The sequence below is a fragment of the Varanus komodoensis genome, unplaced genomic scaffold, assembly GCF_004798865.1.
Source record: "Varanus komodoensis strain SLA01 unplaced genomic scaffold, ASM479886v1 scaffold32, whole genome shotgun sequence".
NCBI classification, from domain to species: domain Eukaryota; kingdom Metazoa; phylum Chordata; class Lepidosauria; order Squamata; family Varanidae; genus Varanus; species Varanus komodoensis.
Window position 1 is genome coordinate 10,223,558 of NW_025335798.1, and position 20,838 is coordinate 10,244,395.

Sequence of the window (20,838 nt, forward strand, 5' to 3'; positions counted from 1 at the left end):
AGGCCCAGCTTGTGGATTCAAAATCGATGTCCTGGATGAGTGATTAATGGACTGGGCTTCCTATTCCTCTACTGAGTCTAAGTTTGCTACAAGAGCAACGAAGCCATTCAGTCTGTGTCAGTGTCTCTGTCATGCAGCTTCAGGCTGTGCTGTTGCAAATAATCCCTCCTGTATTAGATGTTCATCTGAAAGAGGCTGTAAAACACATGTCAGCTTAAACAGTTGCCAGCAGACAAAGCATGATTACACTGTCCAGGGAAAACGGCAAAGGCTGAACTGAAACTAAAATGAAATGCTTTTAACTATGGATGGGAAAAAGGTAGATAGTTTCCTTAGTTTGCTCTAAGATACAAAGAATGCAAACAATTTCCTGAGAGTAAGCCCCATTGACTTTATAGTGTTTACTACTGAGTAGACATGTACAGCATTATGGTACACGGTATATGCTGCACTAGCTACTAACTTCTTAGATGTTGGGGTACCAACATCTACACTTGTAAAAAGGTACAAACGTTACAATATGCAGCTCTGCAGTAATATTACACAAATGCTGCAGCTGACAAAAGACCAGTGCACACAGAGTTTGGCTATGAGATGAATAAGAAGTGTGTTGCTATGTGCCTATTGTAAAACGCTGCATGATTTGGGGATTAATATAAATTCCTACAAGAATAATGCAGCATTTGCCATATAACAATTACACTTTATTTGCAATGCATTAATAGAACTTAAATTAACCCTTATTACTCCATCGTACTCAGATTGTCATTTTACTGTATTTAAAAGTTAGATCCTCTGGTACATGTTACTGACTTGAAGAAAATATGCCAGTAGATGGTGCTACAAAAGGCAAGATTTGTAGGCCCACTCTAAATTGTCTTGCAATGACAAGTGCTTTGTAATTTTTGGCAGTTACTATTACAGATTACATGCCAAAATTTTGTGCACGCCTATATATCTCTGAGTATGTGTGTAACACACACACACACACACATGCACACACACAGAGGGAGGGAGGGAGGGAGGGAGGGAGGGAGGAGGAAGTGCTTTTACTCTATTATCCTTTGATAGAAATACAAAATAGGGATCCTGCTCTGTTATCACTGCGTTGGTCTTTATATGTATGTATGTTTAATGTTCAACTATCTCAGCCTGCTGGCTATAAACAAAGATACATTTTTCCTTTTTAGAAAGTATAGAAGCAAGACTGGAACACTACAACAGTTTTTAACATTATGTATCATATGTATCATATGCATACCACGTAGCACGGGCTCCCAAGTACTAAAGTCATGTTCAAACTCACAGTTGTGCTGATGTAATGCATCAAATATGGAACACTAGTTCTAAGCAATTGTATCAAGGGATTTTAGCTCATTTCTGGGCTTACATTTCTGGTTTACAGAAATAAACATTTCATGTTTTAGCACAGAACCTGTCATTACTGAGCACTCACAAAAGGATCCTGTATAAACCGTAAGGTCAAATGTACCTGTAATACAAACTAGAGAACAGCTAAAGGACAATTCTTCTCCTATGTGGAATTAACAGTGAACAAATTTTTAAAACCCCACTACTGGTATAAAAGACAGAATGGAAACAGCTGGGGTGCACAGACTTATGGGATAACCAGATATTCTTAATAACTGGACAGAGTATAGTTTTTGATTTTCTGAATTTAATATTCCTGGCTCCACATCTTGATACATCAAAGTTTTTCCTAGTTAGGCATCTTACAGCTGTGTAAACCTGTACTGTTAACATTTAACATGGACCTGCTCCTCTTAGCACAGTCCAAAAGCAAAGCAGAACACACCACAGGATGAAGCAAGCCCCTGAAAAACTTTAGGTCCTGGAAGAATGAGTAGAGATTGGCTATGATATTCTTATTGCTACCTAAGTAGAAGCATCAGTGACTGTAACTATTTTGAATCAGAGTGTAATGAAGCATTTGGCAGAGGAAAATGTATAATGATATTATGTAAGTAAGTGATTCATGTGGCCATGCCACTGGGTTTTTGAATGTGCATTTCTCACAGCATCAGGTGCACATCCCATGGGAATTAAATGAGCAACACCCACTGATGATCACTGTATCATGTGGAAGTCCAAAAAGTCTTCTATTCCTGTAAATATTTCAAAGCACTGCTTGTGGCACAGCTGAGTAAGCCCTTTCATTGAATAGAGAAAGTTGCCTTTACAATGGCTGGCTTGCTGGCTCACTGTTAATTCAAATGTTCATGTGATCTAGGAAGTGAAAGTCGCCCTTTCACTCCCACCTGTATACATGGAAAACAGGGGCAACCAGTGGTCCCTAGCCAGGCTGGTAATTTTATGTTCTGTACCTGGCTGCTTTTACCATTGTCACCAATCTTTTGCTAATAGCTAAGTACTTTTCACTGAGCAGAATCACAGTAGACCAGATTTCTGACTCTAATTTATAGATGGTCTAAAGTGTACTACCATGTAGTACCAGTGACAGGTTTAGCACAGCATGGTAACCTCTTAAGGCCACCCATGTGCATCCCCGCCCCCCAAAAAGCCCTAGTGTTGTACAGAGAAATGTTCGTTGTGGTTGCTGTAGCCATCATGTCCATGCATGAGCCTTGCTCTGCTGTATGTACTGCAGGTTAGTCAAGAGGAACCCAAGGAAGCGGGGGAGGGAGGGAGGGAGGGAGGGAGGGAAGGAAGGAAGGAAGGAAGGAAGGAAGGAAAACTGGCGGTAGCAGTAGATATAGCTGCCTTTGTGAGCACTTACCTTTACAGTTCTGGGCATTTTGATTTAACAAGAGCACGGGGGAAATGGATCAGCATCAGCCTAATGATGGTGCACTCTCTGCTGTCTATGAGTCTCAGTGCTATGTGTCAGTGCTGGGCCTGCCAATACTTCTGCAGCCCATCTACCAGAAGCCTCCATTAATTTTGCGAAGAATAAGTAGTAGTCTAGGATGAATATTAACCAAGGTCTTGCTCAGTGCAAGGCAGTTCAATGCACAGTGGATTCCAAACAAACCATGTACCATTCATTCCTTGAGGCAGCAATTTACTCCAAATGGGAAAGGCAAGGGCAGAAGAACAAGTTGGGAGCCACCATGTCAAGAAGCCCCTGGAACCACTAAAGGCTCCTCTTGCCTCTAGCCTTTCCCAGTTGGAATGAAGGCAAAATGTATGAGAAAGAATAAGAGAAGGTAGTAGAAATGGCGATTTAGACATTAAAATCTCCTTCCTTCTTACAGAATAGAGGGTATGAGTAGACAGACAGGCAGATATGATCTTTTTAAAAATGCCTGGGGGAAAACAGAAATACATGTTCTAGATATGGTGTGTATCTCATTTGCCATCATTCACCACTGCATATAAAGCAAGAGGCTATATCTAAGGTAATTGCTATCAGGTATGTCTTGAATATCACTTTCTTCTAGAAAAAAATGCCAAATGAAAAATTTTCCCAAGGCGGATTTGCACATGTCTGCACATAACAAGTAAAAAAAGTCAATTTACTGTTGTCATTAATCACTCCTAGGTTTTAGGTAACATGAAGGCTTTGAAACACACACTGACTGACCGTCACGCAATCCCACCACACAGCATTTGCTAAGCTCTGCTCCCTCTCCCAAGCCCATACGGCACCTCTCCTGTCCTTTGGCACTTTATATTAGAATTCTCCCATCTGCTTGGAAACAGTCAGAGGAATACAAGAATGACAGCAGGATTACTTTGTGCTAAGCCAACTGAGACTTTCTTGCCATCGGTTGTGTGGTTGTATATTAATGTCAGTTTGAATGATAAGTGACTCCAATTAAGGTCAAATTCATATCTTCTCAATTAAATGTCTGTCTATTAAAATACTATCATCATCATCAACAACAACAAACACTAATATTCCTAAATTCTGAATATATGTGTCTTTTAGACCCAACTGATTTCCCCCTACCTGCTTCTCGGCGATATTTTCAACAACAAGAATCACTGAGCTAAAATCGTCATAAGGAGAAAATTTGTATTAGCATTCTAACTTTTTCAGGCTGTCTTGCAAAGCTAAGGCTGCAATACTTAGAACATTTACCACGAACTATCAGTGAGATTTGCTTCTTGGCCTCACGTGCAGGATCAGGCTATAAAGTATATTTAAAGACTCTGCCCTGAAGACTTCATGCACAGAATTGTCACATTATGTATTATTGCCAAGCAGACAATCCATATGGGTGCTGAGTCCCTTGGGGAATTCATTTATATGAAAGGACAACAAGTAAGTTTGGGCCAGGCTTATCTACACCAGCAACTCTCCTTTGAAAAATGGAGCAACTTGATAGTATGATTAAAATCAGTCTAAGCCATATGGGCAACACTCCACAGAACTGGTGTTGCACCCTGTTAATTATTCATTTGAATTCTGAGAAGTTTTGTCCTTGGAGAACCTGGTAGGGACAGGGAGAAAGAAAACATGGTGGGGGAAAATGGCACTTCAGTTATGGCTGTAAATGGAGCAGGAAGTAATATATAAAATGTTATTTAGAAATGCTGGGATATCCTCCTTATGAAAGAAAAGGAAAACAGAAAATGAATAGTAATGAGCTTTTAAAGAGCCCACAGAAAATGAGCTTTAAAAAAATATCATTCCATGCCTCAATTTCTGGCTTTAAACTCTCTACTTCTGTTACTGCTTTCAGATACTAAACCTACAGCTTTTGCAACTTCTGCTTCCAGTATTTGGCTTTTATTCCCTTTGCATTTTCCTGCCATTTTCATCCTGCCTGCTGATCAAGATGAGTCTTGTAGTTCCACCACCTCTTTCTGCCCAGCCCAAAGGAACATTCCTTTCCCTGGAGACATACTTCTACAAGTACTTCCTTGCCATCTAGTCTGATGATGTTGCTGCTGCCAAGCAGAAGGTCTTGTTACTTTGTTGCTTTGAGACCAGAGAGTCAGTTTGGTATGATCATTTGAATGTTGGCTGGGAACCTCTTGACCAAGAAGCTCACTGGGTGACTTCGGGCCAGTCACTCACTCTGTGTCTAACCTACTTCACAGGGTGTTGCAAGGACAAAAATGTAGTGGAAGAGAACTAAGTAAGCTTCCTTGGGTTCCTTGCAATAGGAAAAAAAAGGGTGGGACATAAATGCATTGTCATCGTCGTCGTCATCATCCTATGCTGTGGCTCCAGATGCAAATCATCAAGTAATTGTCCAGAACTTGGGTGATCCTTTTAATACTTCTGTAAATTTATTTGCTTAATGTTACTAACATAACTGAAGGGTTCAGCTACCAGGAGAGCCATTAGATCAATATGTCACTGCATTATGGGCACTTGGTGCTACCTGTGATTTAGTAGGATGGCTGAGGAAATAAGGGGCCAAACTTTTATGAAAACCTCTTCTTCCAAACCTCAAGAGAAACTTTTAATAGAAAAGGCTTACACTGATTAGAGCTGTTGAAATAGCTAGAAAAGTTGAAAATGTCATTCACTGCACCAAAGTCTGCTCTTCAACCACACACACTCCTCAGGCTTCCCAAGCTATAGTGGGGCAGGCAATTCATGATAATGCCACCAAAAAAAGGAAAAAAATCTACAGCAGATCTGCATCATAAAGTAAATTTATAAGGCAAACAAAATTACTACAATTGTGATGATCCAACCCACAGAGCAGACTTTCCAGGGTGTTCCACTCCAACATTGACTTGCAACAAATGCCAGGGAAAGGGGCATTTTGCAAAAGTGCACAAGTCCATACATGTACTGGTGAACATTTATTCTTATGGGGATAAGCGTGTACATAAGAGTGACCACACATTTTTACACATCTCTGTAAAAATGTGACCATGTCAAGTGAAGATAGTTGGCTGTGGACTCAAACGGCTAGCTGACTCTAGGTTTCCCTACACTGCAACCCTGGCTCAGCTATACCAAATTCCATTTTCCAAGCCAGATTTTCAGTTGAGGGCTTCAGATACAAACCAAGGGGGTTATGGAGAATTACCTATGTCATCACTGGATATATAAAGCTACTCTGAAGTACAAAAGCCACAGTGTAGAAGAAAATTGTATGTGGAAAAGAAGAAAATTTCTAGAATATGGTGGAATCATCAACAGGACTGCCACATTATTTTAGACCTTAATAGCATGGATCCCATAATACAAATAATCAGTGAATCATATACCACCATGTTCACCTAATTTTCAGACTTTTCCCGGATAATTCACAAGTGGCCAAGCACATCAGGCATGCCATTCAAATTATTATTATTATTATTATTATTATTATTATTATTATTATTATTATTATAACATTTCTATGCCGCCCCTTGCCGAAACCTCGGGGCGGCTTACAACATGATAAAATACAGTTAGTGCACAACATAAAGTTGTATAACATAAAGTGAGCAAAGTCCCCGTAACATTACAGCAACTGCTCAAAGAAGAGCTATGGAAGCTGCACGGTGCTGTCATCATAGAATCTGTTGATTCATCTGAATGGGTTTCTCCTGGAGTTTTGAACTGAAAGCAGAATGAGTCCCTTTACCTGTGTCTTTATTTAGATATAAACATAGTAGTAGACTGACATACTCTACCCAACCTCAATGAAATGATGGTTACCTCAAAGAAATCTCAGCCTTTACTGGATATACTATCAACATATCACCAGGTTCCTTTGTCTAGAAGTTGTCACAAATATCTGGCATTTATTACCCTGGAAGGGCTGTCTCAATTTTTAAAAATGTCATTCAGCTTGGCCTATGCTGTCTCAGTATTTTAAAGAATGATACATGTAACTTTTTTGATAGGTCAGGTGTCACATACCTCCAAGATGGCATTACTATATGACAAAGCTGTTGCCAAACATGATGCTACTTTGAAGAAAGTGTGAGGAAAACTTCAACACTGTGGCCTTATCATCCATGCACAAAAATAACAGTTCTACATTACTTTAGGGTACAAAAGGGCATGCAACCTATGATGGAATTATAGAAGCTATAAAGTAAGTGCCAGAATCACAGAATAAAGATATTCTTCAGTCCTTCATGAGTATTATTCCAAATTTATGAAACAATTGGCTGTGAAAGTAGCTCCTTTATATTACCCCAGAAAGTAGCCTTTCAAATGGGATGAAATGTGCACAGTTTTCAAATAATTCAATTGCCTGTAACAGAGTGTCCAACAGTAATATCCTTTGATATTGACAGAGCAAAATTCCCACAGCAGATGTTTTTGGGTATGGTCTAGGTCCAGTCTTAATCCAGTAAAAGAATGAAAGTGAAGCTAAGATTGTTTTACTCCTGGAGTACTCACCAAATATGAAAGCTTTCTCTTACTGAAGAGAAAGCCTTGGCATGTTTAGGGACAGTGTGACACTTCAGAGCTTATTTGTGGGTGAGGATATCATTTTGTGCTAGGATTATAAATTGTTGTTTGCTTTATTCACCACCCAGGGATTTGGACAAGCAACACCAAGAAGAGCTCAAGAGATTGCCCAATCAATGGACTCTGATTTCTTCATGTTGTATTTACAAGATGACCAGAATACCACTGCTGATGGCTTAGCATGATTTCCAATGTGGAACCCAGAAGACACCGTGACAGTAGAAGATGGAGGCATGGTGCTTGCACAAGTTGCTATATCGGCCTATGAGGATATAATGTTTTCCAAATGAAGAGCATCCATAAGTGTAGATACTCATTGACCTTAAAGTTTATGTAATGAAAGGATGGCCATGTTTGAAGAAGATTTCAGAAAATCTTCCCTGCAGGCAAAGAGCCAGTGAATTATATGTCATTGATGACTGGATAATGAGAACAGATCGTTTGGTTGTTCCAACATCTATATAAATTGATTCATTTAGCCAATGAAGGTCATCTGGGAATGAGTTTGACTAAAAGGCAGCTCAGACAAAAATGTTGGTGGCCAGGAGTGGATAAACAAATTGAGGAAGTCATTAGACACTGTATGGCTTGAGCTGCAAGGAATAAATCTCAGAAAGTATACTCTGCTCCAAAGATTCCAGTAGAATATCTTAGTGGTCCATAGGAAAAAGTGACATTGGATATGATGGCTTCTTATGAAGGATCTGTCAAAGCAAAGATTTGCTACTGTTTTGGTAGACCATTACTCCACAATGCCTGGCGTTTCATTTTCTGATAAAGTGACAAGGGGCCACAGGCAAAATGATCCAATTCCTGGCATCAATTTTTGTTGTGGGAAAGCCTTCCTAAGGAAATGAAATGCTGACCGAAAATGAGCAGTTAGCTGACATCTAGAAAATGAGCAATATTTCTGCACTAATGGTATGAAACACAAAACTGTGTCCTGGTGTCATCCATGAGGAAATGGGCAGGTGGAAAGGATGAATAGATTATTGAAAGGGAGTTTGCAATTAGACAATGAATGGCAACATCCTGGGAAGGACACAATTTGGGAAATGCTGTTTGCCCACAGAACCATTCCTCATTCCACTAAAGGCATATCACCATTTAAATTCTTGAGAGGGCACAAAGCTAACACTAAATGGAAGGATCTTCTAGAAATCCTTTATTCAATTCAAATTAAAAAACGAGATTCCCAAATGTGTGAAAAAATAACACAAAGATAAGCTGTCTAGAAGGCTTTATTTGAGTGCAACTGCCCTACATGGTTAGAAAGGGACAATCGTAATAGACAATCTGGTTAGAAAGGGACAGTCTGAACCATAACAAATTAAAGAGATCACAGAACATTCTTTAATATTGCATTATGGTAGGAAATGAAACATATCAAGATTGCCCAGAGCATATATAATAGACTGAGTTTGATCCTTACTCTGATTTGGACTTTTCAGCTGAGAATGGTGAAAGAGCTGAGAAATTACCAGTTCAGGCAGATCAATTTTCAAACATTGGCATTTCTTATATGGGACAGGTAAATATGGGTTGGTGATATGGATTCATGAGACAGAAGACCACCCAAAAAATGCAGGGATCCATAGTCTGAGCTGTTGGCTTATATAATGTTTCTTAATATAAAGAAGGGGCATGTGTCGTATCATATTAACTATTTGAGTTCTGTAAAGTTTTGTTGCTACTAGGATCCAGTAAAAAGAGGGAAAAGGTAAGCACAGCAGAACTAACAGGGTACTACAGTTATGATTGTAAATGAAGCTAGAGACATTGAATATGATGTTCTTTAGATGTACAGGCTTGTTTCTTATGAGTAAAAGGTAGACAACTAGCTTAGACAACATTAAAAACTAGCTTAATGAACAGAGCAGCAGCCACATAGCCTGAGCCTCAGCAACATGATGAATTTGGTCTTGGCATTAGTTTTTATTATAAGAATAAAGGAACAGCCCTGCTTGATGAGACCACAGTTCCATCTCTTTCAGTGTACAGGATCCAAGAGGAGCCAGCAAGCTGCATACAACAACAGTAGGGCTAGTGACCTGCCTTGAGAGGGGTTTGCCCTAAAAGTTGGCCTAAAATTAACCTTAAATAAAAATGCATATTAGGAGTGAGGGATGGGGAAGAAAAATGTTTCCTGTGTACTTCACAGCAGAAGAAATATGCATGGCTATCTAAAAGAGTGGCCCCATAACAACATTGTATACAGGAGCCAAACATATCGAATTGCATCACTGTATTAGAAGTTCACATGCAGGGCATGAAGGTGAAATTGCCCTACATCAGTGGAATCCGACAACTGGCATTCAAAATTACACTGCTGCTGAACATGGGCATTCTCTACAGCTGTCATGGCCACTGACAGTCCTCTCTTTCTCCATGAATGGGGGAGGAGATCTCCCATTCAGGGATCTGCACCTGTGGCTGTCGCCTCTTTGGGCAGCAAGTTCCATTAGTCAATTTATGGCTTTGTGTGAAAAAGCATTTTCTTCTGTCTGCTCCAAATCCAGTGTCAAACCATTTCATCTGTATGGATGATCCTTAAACTCTAATGTGAGAGAGGGAGTGGGACTAATGAGAAGATGCAATGTTGCATGGCTCCATCAAAATACTACAGTCTTCATCTGACAGAAGGGATATGTGCATACAAAATAAATAGGAACTAGAAGACTGGAATAAAGTATGCCTGTTTGCACAGAGTGAATGACATTCCAGAGCGGCAGGTTTCACAGCATGTTCCTGTTCACCAGCACGCCCATACTGATACAGTCACTGTCACGTGCACAGAATGTGATGATGCAGAAAAGAGGGAGAGGTGGGAGAACTTAAGAAATAACAGATCTAGAACAGTCTTGATGCTGACTGATGCACAGAGGGAGATAGGAACATTATATGTCAGGCTGGACTTGTTTCTAAGTACCACTCTGTACCGCTCCACATGACTCTGTACCACCAACTGAGCTACAGACATCCTAGTTTTATGCAAACTAGTAATGTGCTTTCCTCAGTCAGTTCAGACATAATATACTATTTAAAACATGCCATAGAGATTTTATTTTTTAACAGAAACATTTTTCATCTAATCTTTTAATGGTGAAGTCTAGTGTAAAAAAGGGACCTTTTCTTGGCCTCTGAGTGGATGCTGGAGCTTACGGTTTAACTGTTTAAGAACACTTACAAAATTCTGAACAACATGCATTGGAAATGTATATCACTGCTTGTTAAGCATCCCACTGATATAAATTTCCTCTCAGTCTTAAATGGAAAAAAGAGAAGAAGGAGAAACAGTAGGAGCAGGAATGGGATTAAGAGAAGGTGAAGGCAGAGAAAATAATTTGAAGGTAAGTGATCAGCTATATTGAATACCACACGCAAACACCGTTTGATTTCATCAGTCATTGAATCGAGGCCTGAAAAAAACTATCTACATTGCTCAACAGCATTATGAAAAGAACAATGCCAGGATGTTCTGCTGTGGCACTTCATATAAAAGACCAGCATCTACACCACAAAAGGGTAATCAGAGCATGGGGGAAAATCCATGGCATCCTAAGTGAAGTTCAAAGAAAAAGAACTGTGGCAAATAACACTATTACTTGTTTCTTCCATGAGATAGTGAGGTAGATGCTAAATAATACAGAAAATGTAATGAATGTCATCTGTTAAATACCAGGAAATGTTCATTTTCTGATTAAAAGAAAAAAGAACATGAGGGGGGATAATGGAATCATTCATGCTTAGCTTTGATGCCATTTCTGCTAGCTAGCAGCTATCTTTCAAAATGCTCCTTTGGCAACTGCATACTTAAAATATTTTATTTGTCTTTACTTTTTTTTAGAAGTTAGAGAAAATGTATCAAGAGTCACGGCAGGTCTTGAGTGTTTATATCTTGTGTTGGGCACTTGAGACAGATTAGGGATTTGGGTGGTATACCATCCGCCCTGCTGCCAATCAGACTCCTGCCTGAGTTGACAGAGGTGGTCTCGGACCTGGTGGTGAGAATTCCCAAGATTATGGTTCTGAGGGATTTCAATCGCTACACCAGGGCTGCTTTGTCCGGGGTGCCTCGGGACTTCATGACCACCATGAAAACCATGGGGCTGTCTCAGCCTACCACTGGCAAAGCTCAGGTCACCCTGTAAAAAAAAGGGATGCCCCAAGTGGTTGACACGATTGCAACCAAGCACCTTCAACCCTGGCCAGTCCCCTGGTACACCCTGGAGGTGAGGGCAATGAAGCAGGAGGAGAGACAGCTAGAGCAGGTGGAGAACTTGTGACGGATCTGACTAAACATGGCTTAGAGCTCATTACTGAGCTTATTCCACGGCGGTGAGGGTGACAAGGAGGTTATTCTTTTCCACCAGCATTGCATCCTCTCCGTGCCATCCAGCAGAGCTTTTCCAAGTGGTTTTCAGCCTTTTACAAGCTGTGTCTGAGCAAGTCATTGTTGAAGCCTTGGTAGCTTGCTGTGATGCACTTGCACAGAACTTTGAGGGCAAAGTCACTCTGATTTGCCACAAATTGGACTTCACATTTAATACATGAGCTCCATCCAGTGCAATTTTTTTGGATGAGTTTCAGTTACTGAGGTCTGAGGATGTAGACAAGGTGTTTGGTCAAGAGCCACTGCATGTATGTTTGACCCTTGCCCATCATAACTTATAACACAAAGTAAGGAAGGGTTGGCTGGCTGAGTTGGAGTTGGACGCACTGCTTTGCAGTGGTTCTGCTCCTACCTGACTGGTCAATTCTAGGTGGTGGTGCTGGGGGATTATTGCTCTGCGCCATGGCATTTATGCCATGGAATACTACAGGTCTCTATTTTATCCCCCATCTACATGAAACCACTGGAGGAGGTTATCTGGAGGTGTAGGCTGAGATGTCATTAGTATGCTGATGGCCCATTGCTCTACCTGTCTTTTTCCTCTAACCGAGGTGAGGCAATGGCCATTCTGAATCAGGATTTGGGTTTGATAATGGATTGAATGATGATCAATAAACTGAAACTTCCTCCAGCTAAGACAGAGGTCCTGTTGGTGGGGGGATCTTCTGTCCAGATGTTTGATATTACACTTGTCCTGAATACAGTTGTTCTCTCCCCAAAGAACAGGCTTCATATTTTGGGGATGCTCCTGGATCCTGAATTGTCACTGGAATCTTGAGTAGATTCAGTGCCCTGGAGCACCTTCTATTCACCAATTACGACCATGTCTGGACAGTCAGAAGCTAGCAACTGTAATCCATGCTCTGGTGACCTCTCCTTTCGAGTACTGTAATACACTCTACACAGGGCTCCTTAGAAGATGGTCCAAAAACTCAAATTGTCCAGAATAGGGCAGTAAGGCTCCTGACAAAGACTGGGAAATATGAACACATTATATATATCCTCCACTAACTCTGTTGGTTACCAGCTGAAGTCCAGGACCAATTCAAAGTGTTAACACTAAAAATTAAAGCTCTGAATGGCTTGGGCCTAGGTTACCAAAAGGAATTATTCTTCCCATATATGCCTACCTAGGCCCTAAGATCATCATCTGATGTTCTTTTCAGAGAGCTCCCTCTGAAAGAAATTAAGAGGGTGGCCATGAAGGGAAGGGCCTTCTCAGTGGTGGTACCCTTACTTCAGACTCAGGTCCCCAAGTAGGTTCGCCTGGTGCCCTTTATTCTTTTAGGTGCCAGACAATTTTTTTAATTTGCACAATATTTTAATACTTAAAATAATCTTTAAAAAACTTTTTATGTATATGGTATTGATTGTATTTTAGTGCTACTATATCCCTGGATTAACTTGAGTTGTGCCTGCTGTGGTTTTTTTCTTGGGGGAGGGGTGCTGTGTACTATTGTTGCTGTTTTATATATGTATGTATGGTTTCATATTATTGTTTTTATTCTATATGTTATTATGACTTTGCTACAAAGTCAGAGAGTCATTTTGGATAATGAGTGATGTTGAAATTATATATATATATATATATATATATATATATATAAAATTTTACAGTAGAAGAACACTGAAAATGAGGTTATTTAAAATGCCTAAAGAAAGCTAAACTTTAATGTTCTAGTAGTAATGATGCAATCCTTGTTGATCAAACTGTAATTTAAGTCCTATTTACTTTAAATAGAATTAGGATTTAATGGGGTGCTTTATCAAATGGCTAACTATTTATTACCAAGACTGAATAATCCAACAGATCAGTTTTGTCAGCTTTTTTAAAACAGTCTTTCCTTAGTTCTAGGCACCATTCATTCAATACTCCAATGCACCACAATTGTCTACTTAAATATTGTACAACCGAAATGCAAAACAGATACTTTATCATGGATGGATACTGAATCATTATTGTCAAGGAATGCTGAACTTAGAGTCCAGAAATCCTTCATATAAAAATGGCTCTTGTAGTGCTGGGCAGTATCTAACAAAGCAATGCGGCCAGCAGAAACAGTGGGAAGCTAACATTAGCTAGCACAAATAGAAGCTAGCTCCAATTAGTGTTCCCGGAATGCAAAAAGTCAGTAGAGATCACAGAAGGTTACTCCACTGGCTTGTTCTGTTCCAGAAGAACTATTTGGGGTTAACTTTCAAGGCTGCACTAACCAGTACTAACTTCCTGTTGCACTAGTGTTAATTTCTGGATGACTGCTAACATTGCATACTGCCCTTTGTTCCCTAAATCTCTAGAAAGCAGGCAGAGAGGTAATCACTCAATTATTTCCTTTGGCTGAACAGTGAGGAAGACATGCCTGTGCTATAACATCAAGCTTTCATGGGAGCATAGTCACTCTGGGGCTGCAATTTACAGAGATGTCACTACTGTGTCATTCGGAATAAAAATGGGCTTACATTCTTACTTTTAATACAAATTTTCATACCTGAATGACTTGACGAAGGCCTTTACCGGAGCTAAAAATTTAATATTGGTGGTGGTCCTAAATTCATTCAAAAGAAGCTGCCTTCTGGGCAGCATTTTTTTTCCACCAGATGAGCATTGCCACTTTCATGACAGACTCTGCCACACTTACCATGCACCATACCATCACCTGTTCCAACAAATTCCTGCCATGCAGCAGGAAGCTACTAAATGGCAATACTAGATCTAGTGTGTTTCCTTCTAGAGAGTCACATATCTAAAAAGAAACAAGCAGGAAGCAAGGAAAGGAATCTCAATTTCTAACTTCTACCAGGAATACAAGGTAGCAAGGATTAAATTTCATTATGCCCAAGACTTAATAATCTATTATTCTGGAACGCCCAGCTAACAGACCTGAAGCTCTGACCACTCCACAGCAAGGCAAAGCACAAAGTAGCAGCCCAAATTTAAGCATTTGTAGAACCAGACCTATTCTGGAACTGAGCATTTTTACTAGTTTCTAATTGCTTTAGGAAGCAAGAACTTTCCAGTATGCTGATCAACTGTTGCACTTACTTGTCTTCAGTGTTAATATCTCATATCACTGTAACTTAACTGATTCAGTGCTATACCTACAAGCAGTACAAAAATGATGCACATTTGCAAACATTCTGAAACATTTTCATCTTATAAGTTGTTAGTAGGAAAGCAAAATTCAGCTCCTCAGCATCTTGTGCTCATACAAGGCCAACAAAAGTTCAGGAAGAGTGATGGACGTGAATAGTAAAAGGCTTATCTGAAAGCTGCTGACCTCTGCATTAAAGAAAGCTAAGGATTTCCTTGCATTGTTTTAGTTAAGCTTGCACTAGCTGTCTGTCAAAGGCCAACTTCGCTTCTAAGATGATGCCTTTTCCTGACACCTGCCCATTCTGTCTTCATAGAAGACACTGGGATAAAAAGCCAAACTAGGAAAGTTCAGGAGCACTCTCCATCTCTTAGCTTTATCCTCTCAAGCAGAAGAATGCACATGGCTAAAACTACAGAGGGTCTAACGCAGGGGTTCACAGTAATGTAGTAACGTTAAAAACGCAAAATGGTTAATATTTCCAGAAGAGTATGGGGACCATAAGGGACAGGATCAAATAAATGCAAGCCTACTGTAAGTTATGTAATGCTAGCCCTGGGGACCTCTAGTGCAACGCCATGGCATTAGTTGGCACAGAGGGAATCCCAATGTCTTTGCTAATGTAATTGGCACTGCACTAGAGGCCCCTTATGTTAGTGCAACGTAATTTGCATTAGCACTCACAACAAACTGGATACTGCTTGTGGGTTTTAAAGTAATATTTGGTGTCTGTGCCTCACAGCTAGAGAAGTTGCAAAAATCCACAATGGACCCATGTGATAGGCTCACTGAGTTAGTGGACTCAAATGTCTAAGAATCCAACTAATGGATTCTTTAGTGGGCCTGTTTTTCCTGAGTTGTGTAGATGCTTTAGACTTGCAGACCTTTATATACATGCATGTTTAAATGTAATTTCACACAAACATAGTCACAGAAAAATACATAAAAGAGGCCAAAATGTACATTTCCCCAGCAGTTAAAGTCTGGAAATCCCTTTTTCCAGGCATTTGCATTTTTTTTTTTTTTTAGAGATTTACACATAGGGGTTTGTGCAACTCCAAATATGAAGGAATGCATACAAATGCTTTTTCACGAAATCTGATTCTGTCAATAAGCAGATGACAAGGTGAAAAGTGTCTGACAATCCATGAAACATAGCGGGAATGAATTTTACAGTAGCCAAACATCCCTACTCCCAATCAGTTCACATCCTCTGTTACCAACAGACTATACTAGTACACATTGGTTGTTCTTTGATAAATGAGTATTCATGTAACCTGTTAATTATGCAATCAGTTAGTACTAGATGGAAAGTGTGAACATACCTGAATAAGAGAAATGTTGTGTAGGCTAAGTCTGAAGAGGTAGTTCCTGCGTGAGCAAGAAAAGCAAATTAAAATAGTATTAGGTTACATAAATTTTTAAGATGAATAAACAAATATGATTGCTACACAACTGAAGTGTAGGAACAGCACTTTGCATCTCTGTAGGCACTAAATTAATTCTGGGAGACCAAATTATTAAGGAATTTACTTGTTTGCTGATCTTTTAATGAACTCTGTAATGACAACAGGGCTGTCCAAGCCCTTGCAATATTCATACAAAGAAAATTTAATTCCTAGCCAAATGTAAAGCTTGCCATTCCCTGTCATAAATATTGAATCCAGCTTTGGCTTCACACAGAGTAAAATCAGAAGTTCTTAACTTCAAAATAAGCCCAATGGTGTAACTTTATCTACTAAAGGGAGAGATTGAAAACCAAGAAACATGGAGATCAAGCTACTTACCGAGGTCATCATGGCTAGAATTGAAACAAAAGAAAGAAATCCTAAGGTGATGCATCCCCACCACCTGCCTTCTTTATACCACATCTTCATGACAGAACACAAAAAAGGATAGGAAAAATAGAAGGCACACTATGTTGTTTGGGACAACCGGACACAAATAGCCATATGGCATTTGTTAACCATGCAGAGAGCCCTTGGCTATTGGGCAGTATAAAAATGAAATAAATAAATAAGTAAAATAGAAATCCAATCACTTTCTGGTAATTGTGCCCATATACCGCACTAACAATGTGTCTTCATGAGAAGACAGCTGCCATTAGACACCATTTAAAATAGTCTCCCACAGTCTGCTTATCTGTACACAGTCTGCTCTGGCATCAGGAGGAAATTACATGTGGCACAGTGGATGCATGATCAAATCTCTGAACATTTTTTCTTTCTGACTGAAAAAAAGGGGGGGACCATTTGGAGTTTTGGGGGATAGATCAGACTCTTCTTCAATGTAAATCTCCAGACACCAAAGCTGCTGGTAGCCATAGCACGATCGATACTTATAACCCTTCCTCCCCTCTGCCACTTAGCAGTTGTTAGCAGCATTGTGGAAGCATGAGGACACAGATTAAGAACTTCTCCACCCTCAGCACCACAGCCCTGACCCAAATTGTCCCTGTTGTCATTGTTATGCCAAAGAAAAGATGGCACAAATCTAAACGTGGAGTACCTGTGTGTCAAATATTGCCTACCCCTGATATCTCCAACACAGAATCTTCTCAGCCTCCTCTCCCTCCCTTTGTCTTCTGTGAGCCAAGAAAATTGTTTACTCAAGCAAGTACTTGGTATTGTTTTACAAGGCATCCTGGCTTTGATTTATGAATCCAATTTCCCCCCTTGGATTTCAAGTTCTGAACACATCACCTGCATTTAAGTCTTATCAGGACACACTGTCAAATTCTCATGCAAAGCCTACGTACAACTGCAGCATTACACAGGCAGCACACCTGTTTTTCATGGTGTACAACTCAAAGATTAATCTCCACCTTTGCCAATTCCTGACATATTAAAGACCCAAAAATTTCTGTGACCTGCCCTCCCCCACAGCCACAGATGCACCATAGTTTGGCCTTCTACTTGGTGCTGTACTGAGGTTCTTTCATACACCTTAAGAAATCTCCCACCAAAGACTATATATTTATGAATTTGGATAATCTGAAGATGTTTCTCATTAAGTCAGCCCTTATATGAACATCCTAGGCAAAAGTTTATTCAATCCTTGTCAAATAGACCCCAGTAGACCAGATATGTACATGACTTTTAGGCAAAGAAGCATTTACCACGTAGCAACATTTACTTTGGCAGCTAAGAAAATACAAGGCTTGTCTTCAAAAACTTGGAGTTCTTTTTATTGCATTAACATCTATACTATATTGTAGACAGCCTATGCATTTATACATCAGATGGCTATCTATGCCATCCTGTGGGGAAGGGTGTTTGTTTGTTTGTATCTATTGTGGTGCCCTAGGGCTTTAAACAATCAAGCAGCAGTAATTGCACTTAAGAAGCCTCAGACCTTATAGGAAAAGTCCGTACTGAGGCTCCTGCATACCAGTGTTAGCCCAAGTTACTCCACATTCTAGAAACAGGCAAGAATTGTAAACTAAGGGTAACCCGTAATAACCGACTTCCTTCAGCCAACATGAGTGAGAAGACAGTGAGCAGCTGGCTGCTTTTAGCTGCTTTAAAAATACATTTTACATGTTTTGGTAATTATAACAGAATCTCCAGGGCCTCACTACTTGAAGGTAGCCAAGGCTCCAAGTCACACAAGGATATAAATGTGTATAAACAGAACTTCCATTTACCCAAACATCTGATTATCTGTATCCTTTCAACATCTCCAAGGTACTGTGTTAAACATGTATGGCATGTTTATTGCCATGCTGTAGTAATACATTTAATACTTTCATGATAATTTGGTCTATTTTCTCTCTTTTTTTGTGAAATAAAAAAGTCAGATGTAGTTTCATCTTCTTTGTCTTCAAGTTGTTACTCCAGTGCAACTACGCATTTTTCTTGCAACTTCTAGCTTCTTGCAACATTTTGTAATTGCAAAATTAATATATCCCATGCATGTGTTCTCCACAGGGAATCTGACCATTCATAAACCTGGGGTCCCAGTTCTCTCTGAGGAGGGCAACCTGAGATTTAGTGGCTCTATATTACTATGCTGTTGTTAAGAATGCTATTTAAATGCATTGGTTCTGGATAGCTCATAAGGAGGATTGTGGGCTTCTTCCAGCCTTCTAGAAACATTGCATATTTTTACTGAATAAACAGCTTTAATATCAAAGATATTTCTTCTGTAGCTTTGAACAGGAATGAGCAGCAGATCTAATCTAAAACTGTCAATAAGGAGTAGCGTGATAACAACGGGGAATAGGTACAGTCAACATTCCCAGGACAAACTGAAAGCCTGCTGACATCAATGCAGCTTATTCCATTATATCGCAAAGTAGTATGTATCCCTCAATTCATTTGTAGTAAAATGTGTTTCGGTTACTAATGTGAGGCAAATGGTAACACACTCTGTTGAAACAGAGCTGTACATTTAATAGGTCAAAAATGTCATACTAAGCACAACTTACTCAAATTTCAGGTCCAGGATATAGGACATAATTTGAATAACTTATAGAAAGGATTTTTATGTTTGGGGCTGCTGCTATAATTCTGATATTTCAAGTTTTGGACTGAGCACAGATGTTCTAACCACCTGATATATCAGTCTGAGTATACTGACACCCCCTCTAGAATGCACATCAAGTGTTTTCATAATAAACATCAACCAAATTTCACCTGTAGAAAACCTGTGATTCAATGTGGACTGCCAGTCACACTGGAATCCACAATACTGATTCAAAACCTCAGGTAGATATACATAATTACACATCTGGTGAAACTTTTATCTGGAATGCATCAGCATCCTTATCAGAATCCACATTTGTGTCAAAATAATAGGGTAAATCCTTAGTTGAGATGTTACTGAATTTTATCTGTAGCAAACCTGTGATTTTGCACTGCAAAAGCCTCTACCAGTGACTTCTGGGAAGTGAAAATGATGGACATCCAAATTTTAAAAAAACAGGTCCACAAAACCTTTTCTGAAACTCAGGTTGTTCCACCTATCCCTTGTCCACAGGTCTCAGTTTCATGCTCCTTTTTATGAAAGTGTAACAGTAAATCCAGAAAAACATCTACTTCTGCTTCATTGACTATGCTAAAGCCTTTGATTCTGTGGATCACAACAAATTGTGGCAAGTTCTTAAAGAGATGGGGGTACCAGACCATCCTATTTGTCTCTTGAGAAACCTATATGTGGGTCAAGAAGCAACAGTGAGAACTGGACAAGGAACCACTGATTGGTTCAAAATTGAGAAAGGAGTTCGGAAAGGCTGTATTTAACTTATATGCAGAGCACATCATAAGAAAGGCGGGGCTAGATGAATCACCTGTTGGAATTAACATTGCTGGGAGAAATATCAACAACCTCAGATATGCAGATGATACCACTCTCATGGCAGAAAGTGAAGAGGAACTAAAGAGCCTCTTGATGTGGGTGAAGGAGGAGAGTGCAAAAGTTGGCTTGAAACTCAACATTAAGAAAACTAAGATCATGGCATCCGGTCCTCTCACTTCCTGGCAAATAGAGGGGGGGGGGGGGAAATGGAGGTAGTGACAGATTTTATTTTCCTGGGCTCCAAGATCACTGCAGACGGGGACTGCAGTCAAGACATTAAAAGATACTTGCTCCTTGGGAGGAAATCTAGACAGCATACTAAAAAGAAGAGACATCACCCTGCCAACAAAAGTGCATATAGTCAAGGCTATGGTTTTCCCAGTTGCAATATTCGGTTGTGAAAGCTGGACCATAAGGAAGGCTGAGCACCGAAGAATTGAGGCCTTTGAATTGTGGTGCTGGAGGAGACTCCTGCAAGTCCCTTGGACTGCAAGGCGATCAAACTGGTCAGTCCTAGAGGAGATCAACCCTGACTGCTCTTTAGAAGGCCAGATACTGAAGATGAAACTCAAATACTTTGGCCACCTAATGAGAAGGAAGGACTCCCTGGAGAAGAGTCTAATGGTGGGAATAATAGATGGCAAAAGAAGGGGACGTCAAAGAATGAGGTGGCTAGATGGAGCCACTGAATCAGT

The 20,838-nt window shown here is 39.9% G+C and overlaps 1 protein-coding gene across 1 annotated transcript in view; it reads right to left on the reverse strand.

Annotated features, from left to right (window-relative positions):
- SEMA5B (semaphorin 5B) overlaps positions 1 to 20,838 on the reverse strand; it is a 303,228-nt gene that overhangs the window by 145,044 nt on the left and 137,346 nt on the right. The window contains exon 5 of the mRNA XM_044438272.1: positions 16,171 to 16,216. Coding sequence (XP_044294207.1) covers positions 16,171 to 16,216 — 46 coding nt within the window. The remainder of the gene's footprint in view (positions 1 to 16,170; positions 16,217 to 20,838) is intronic.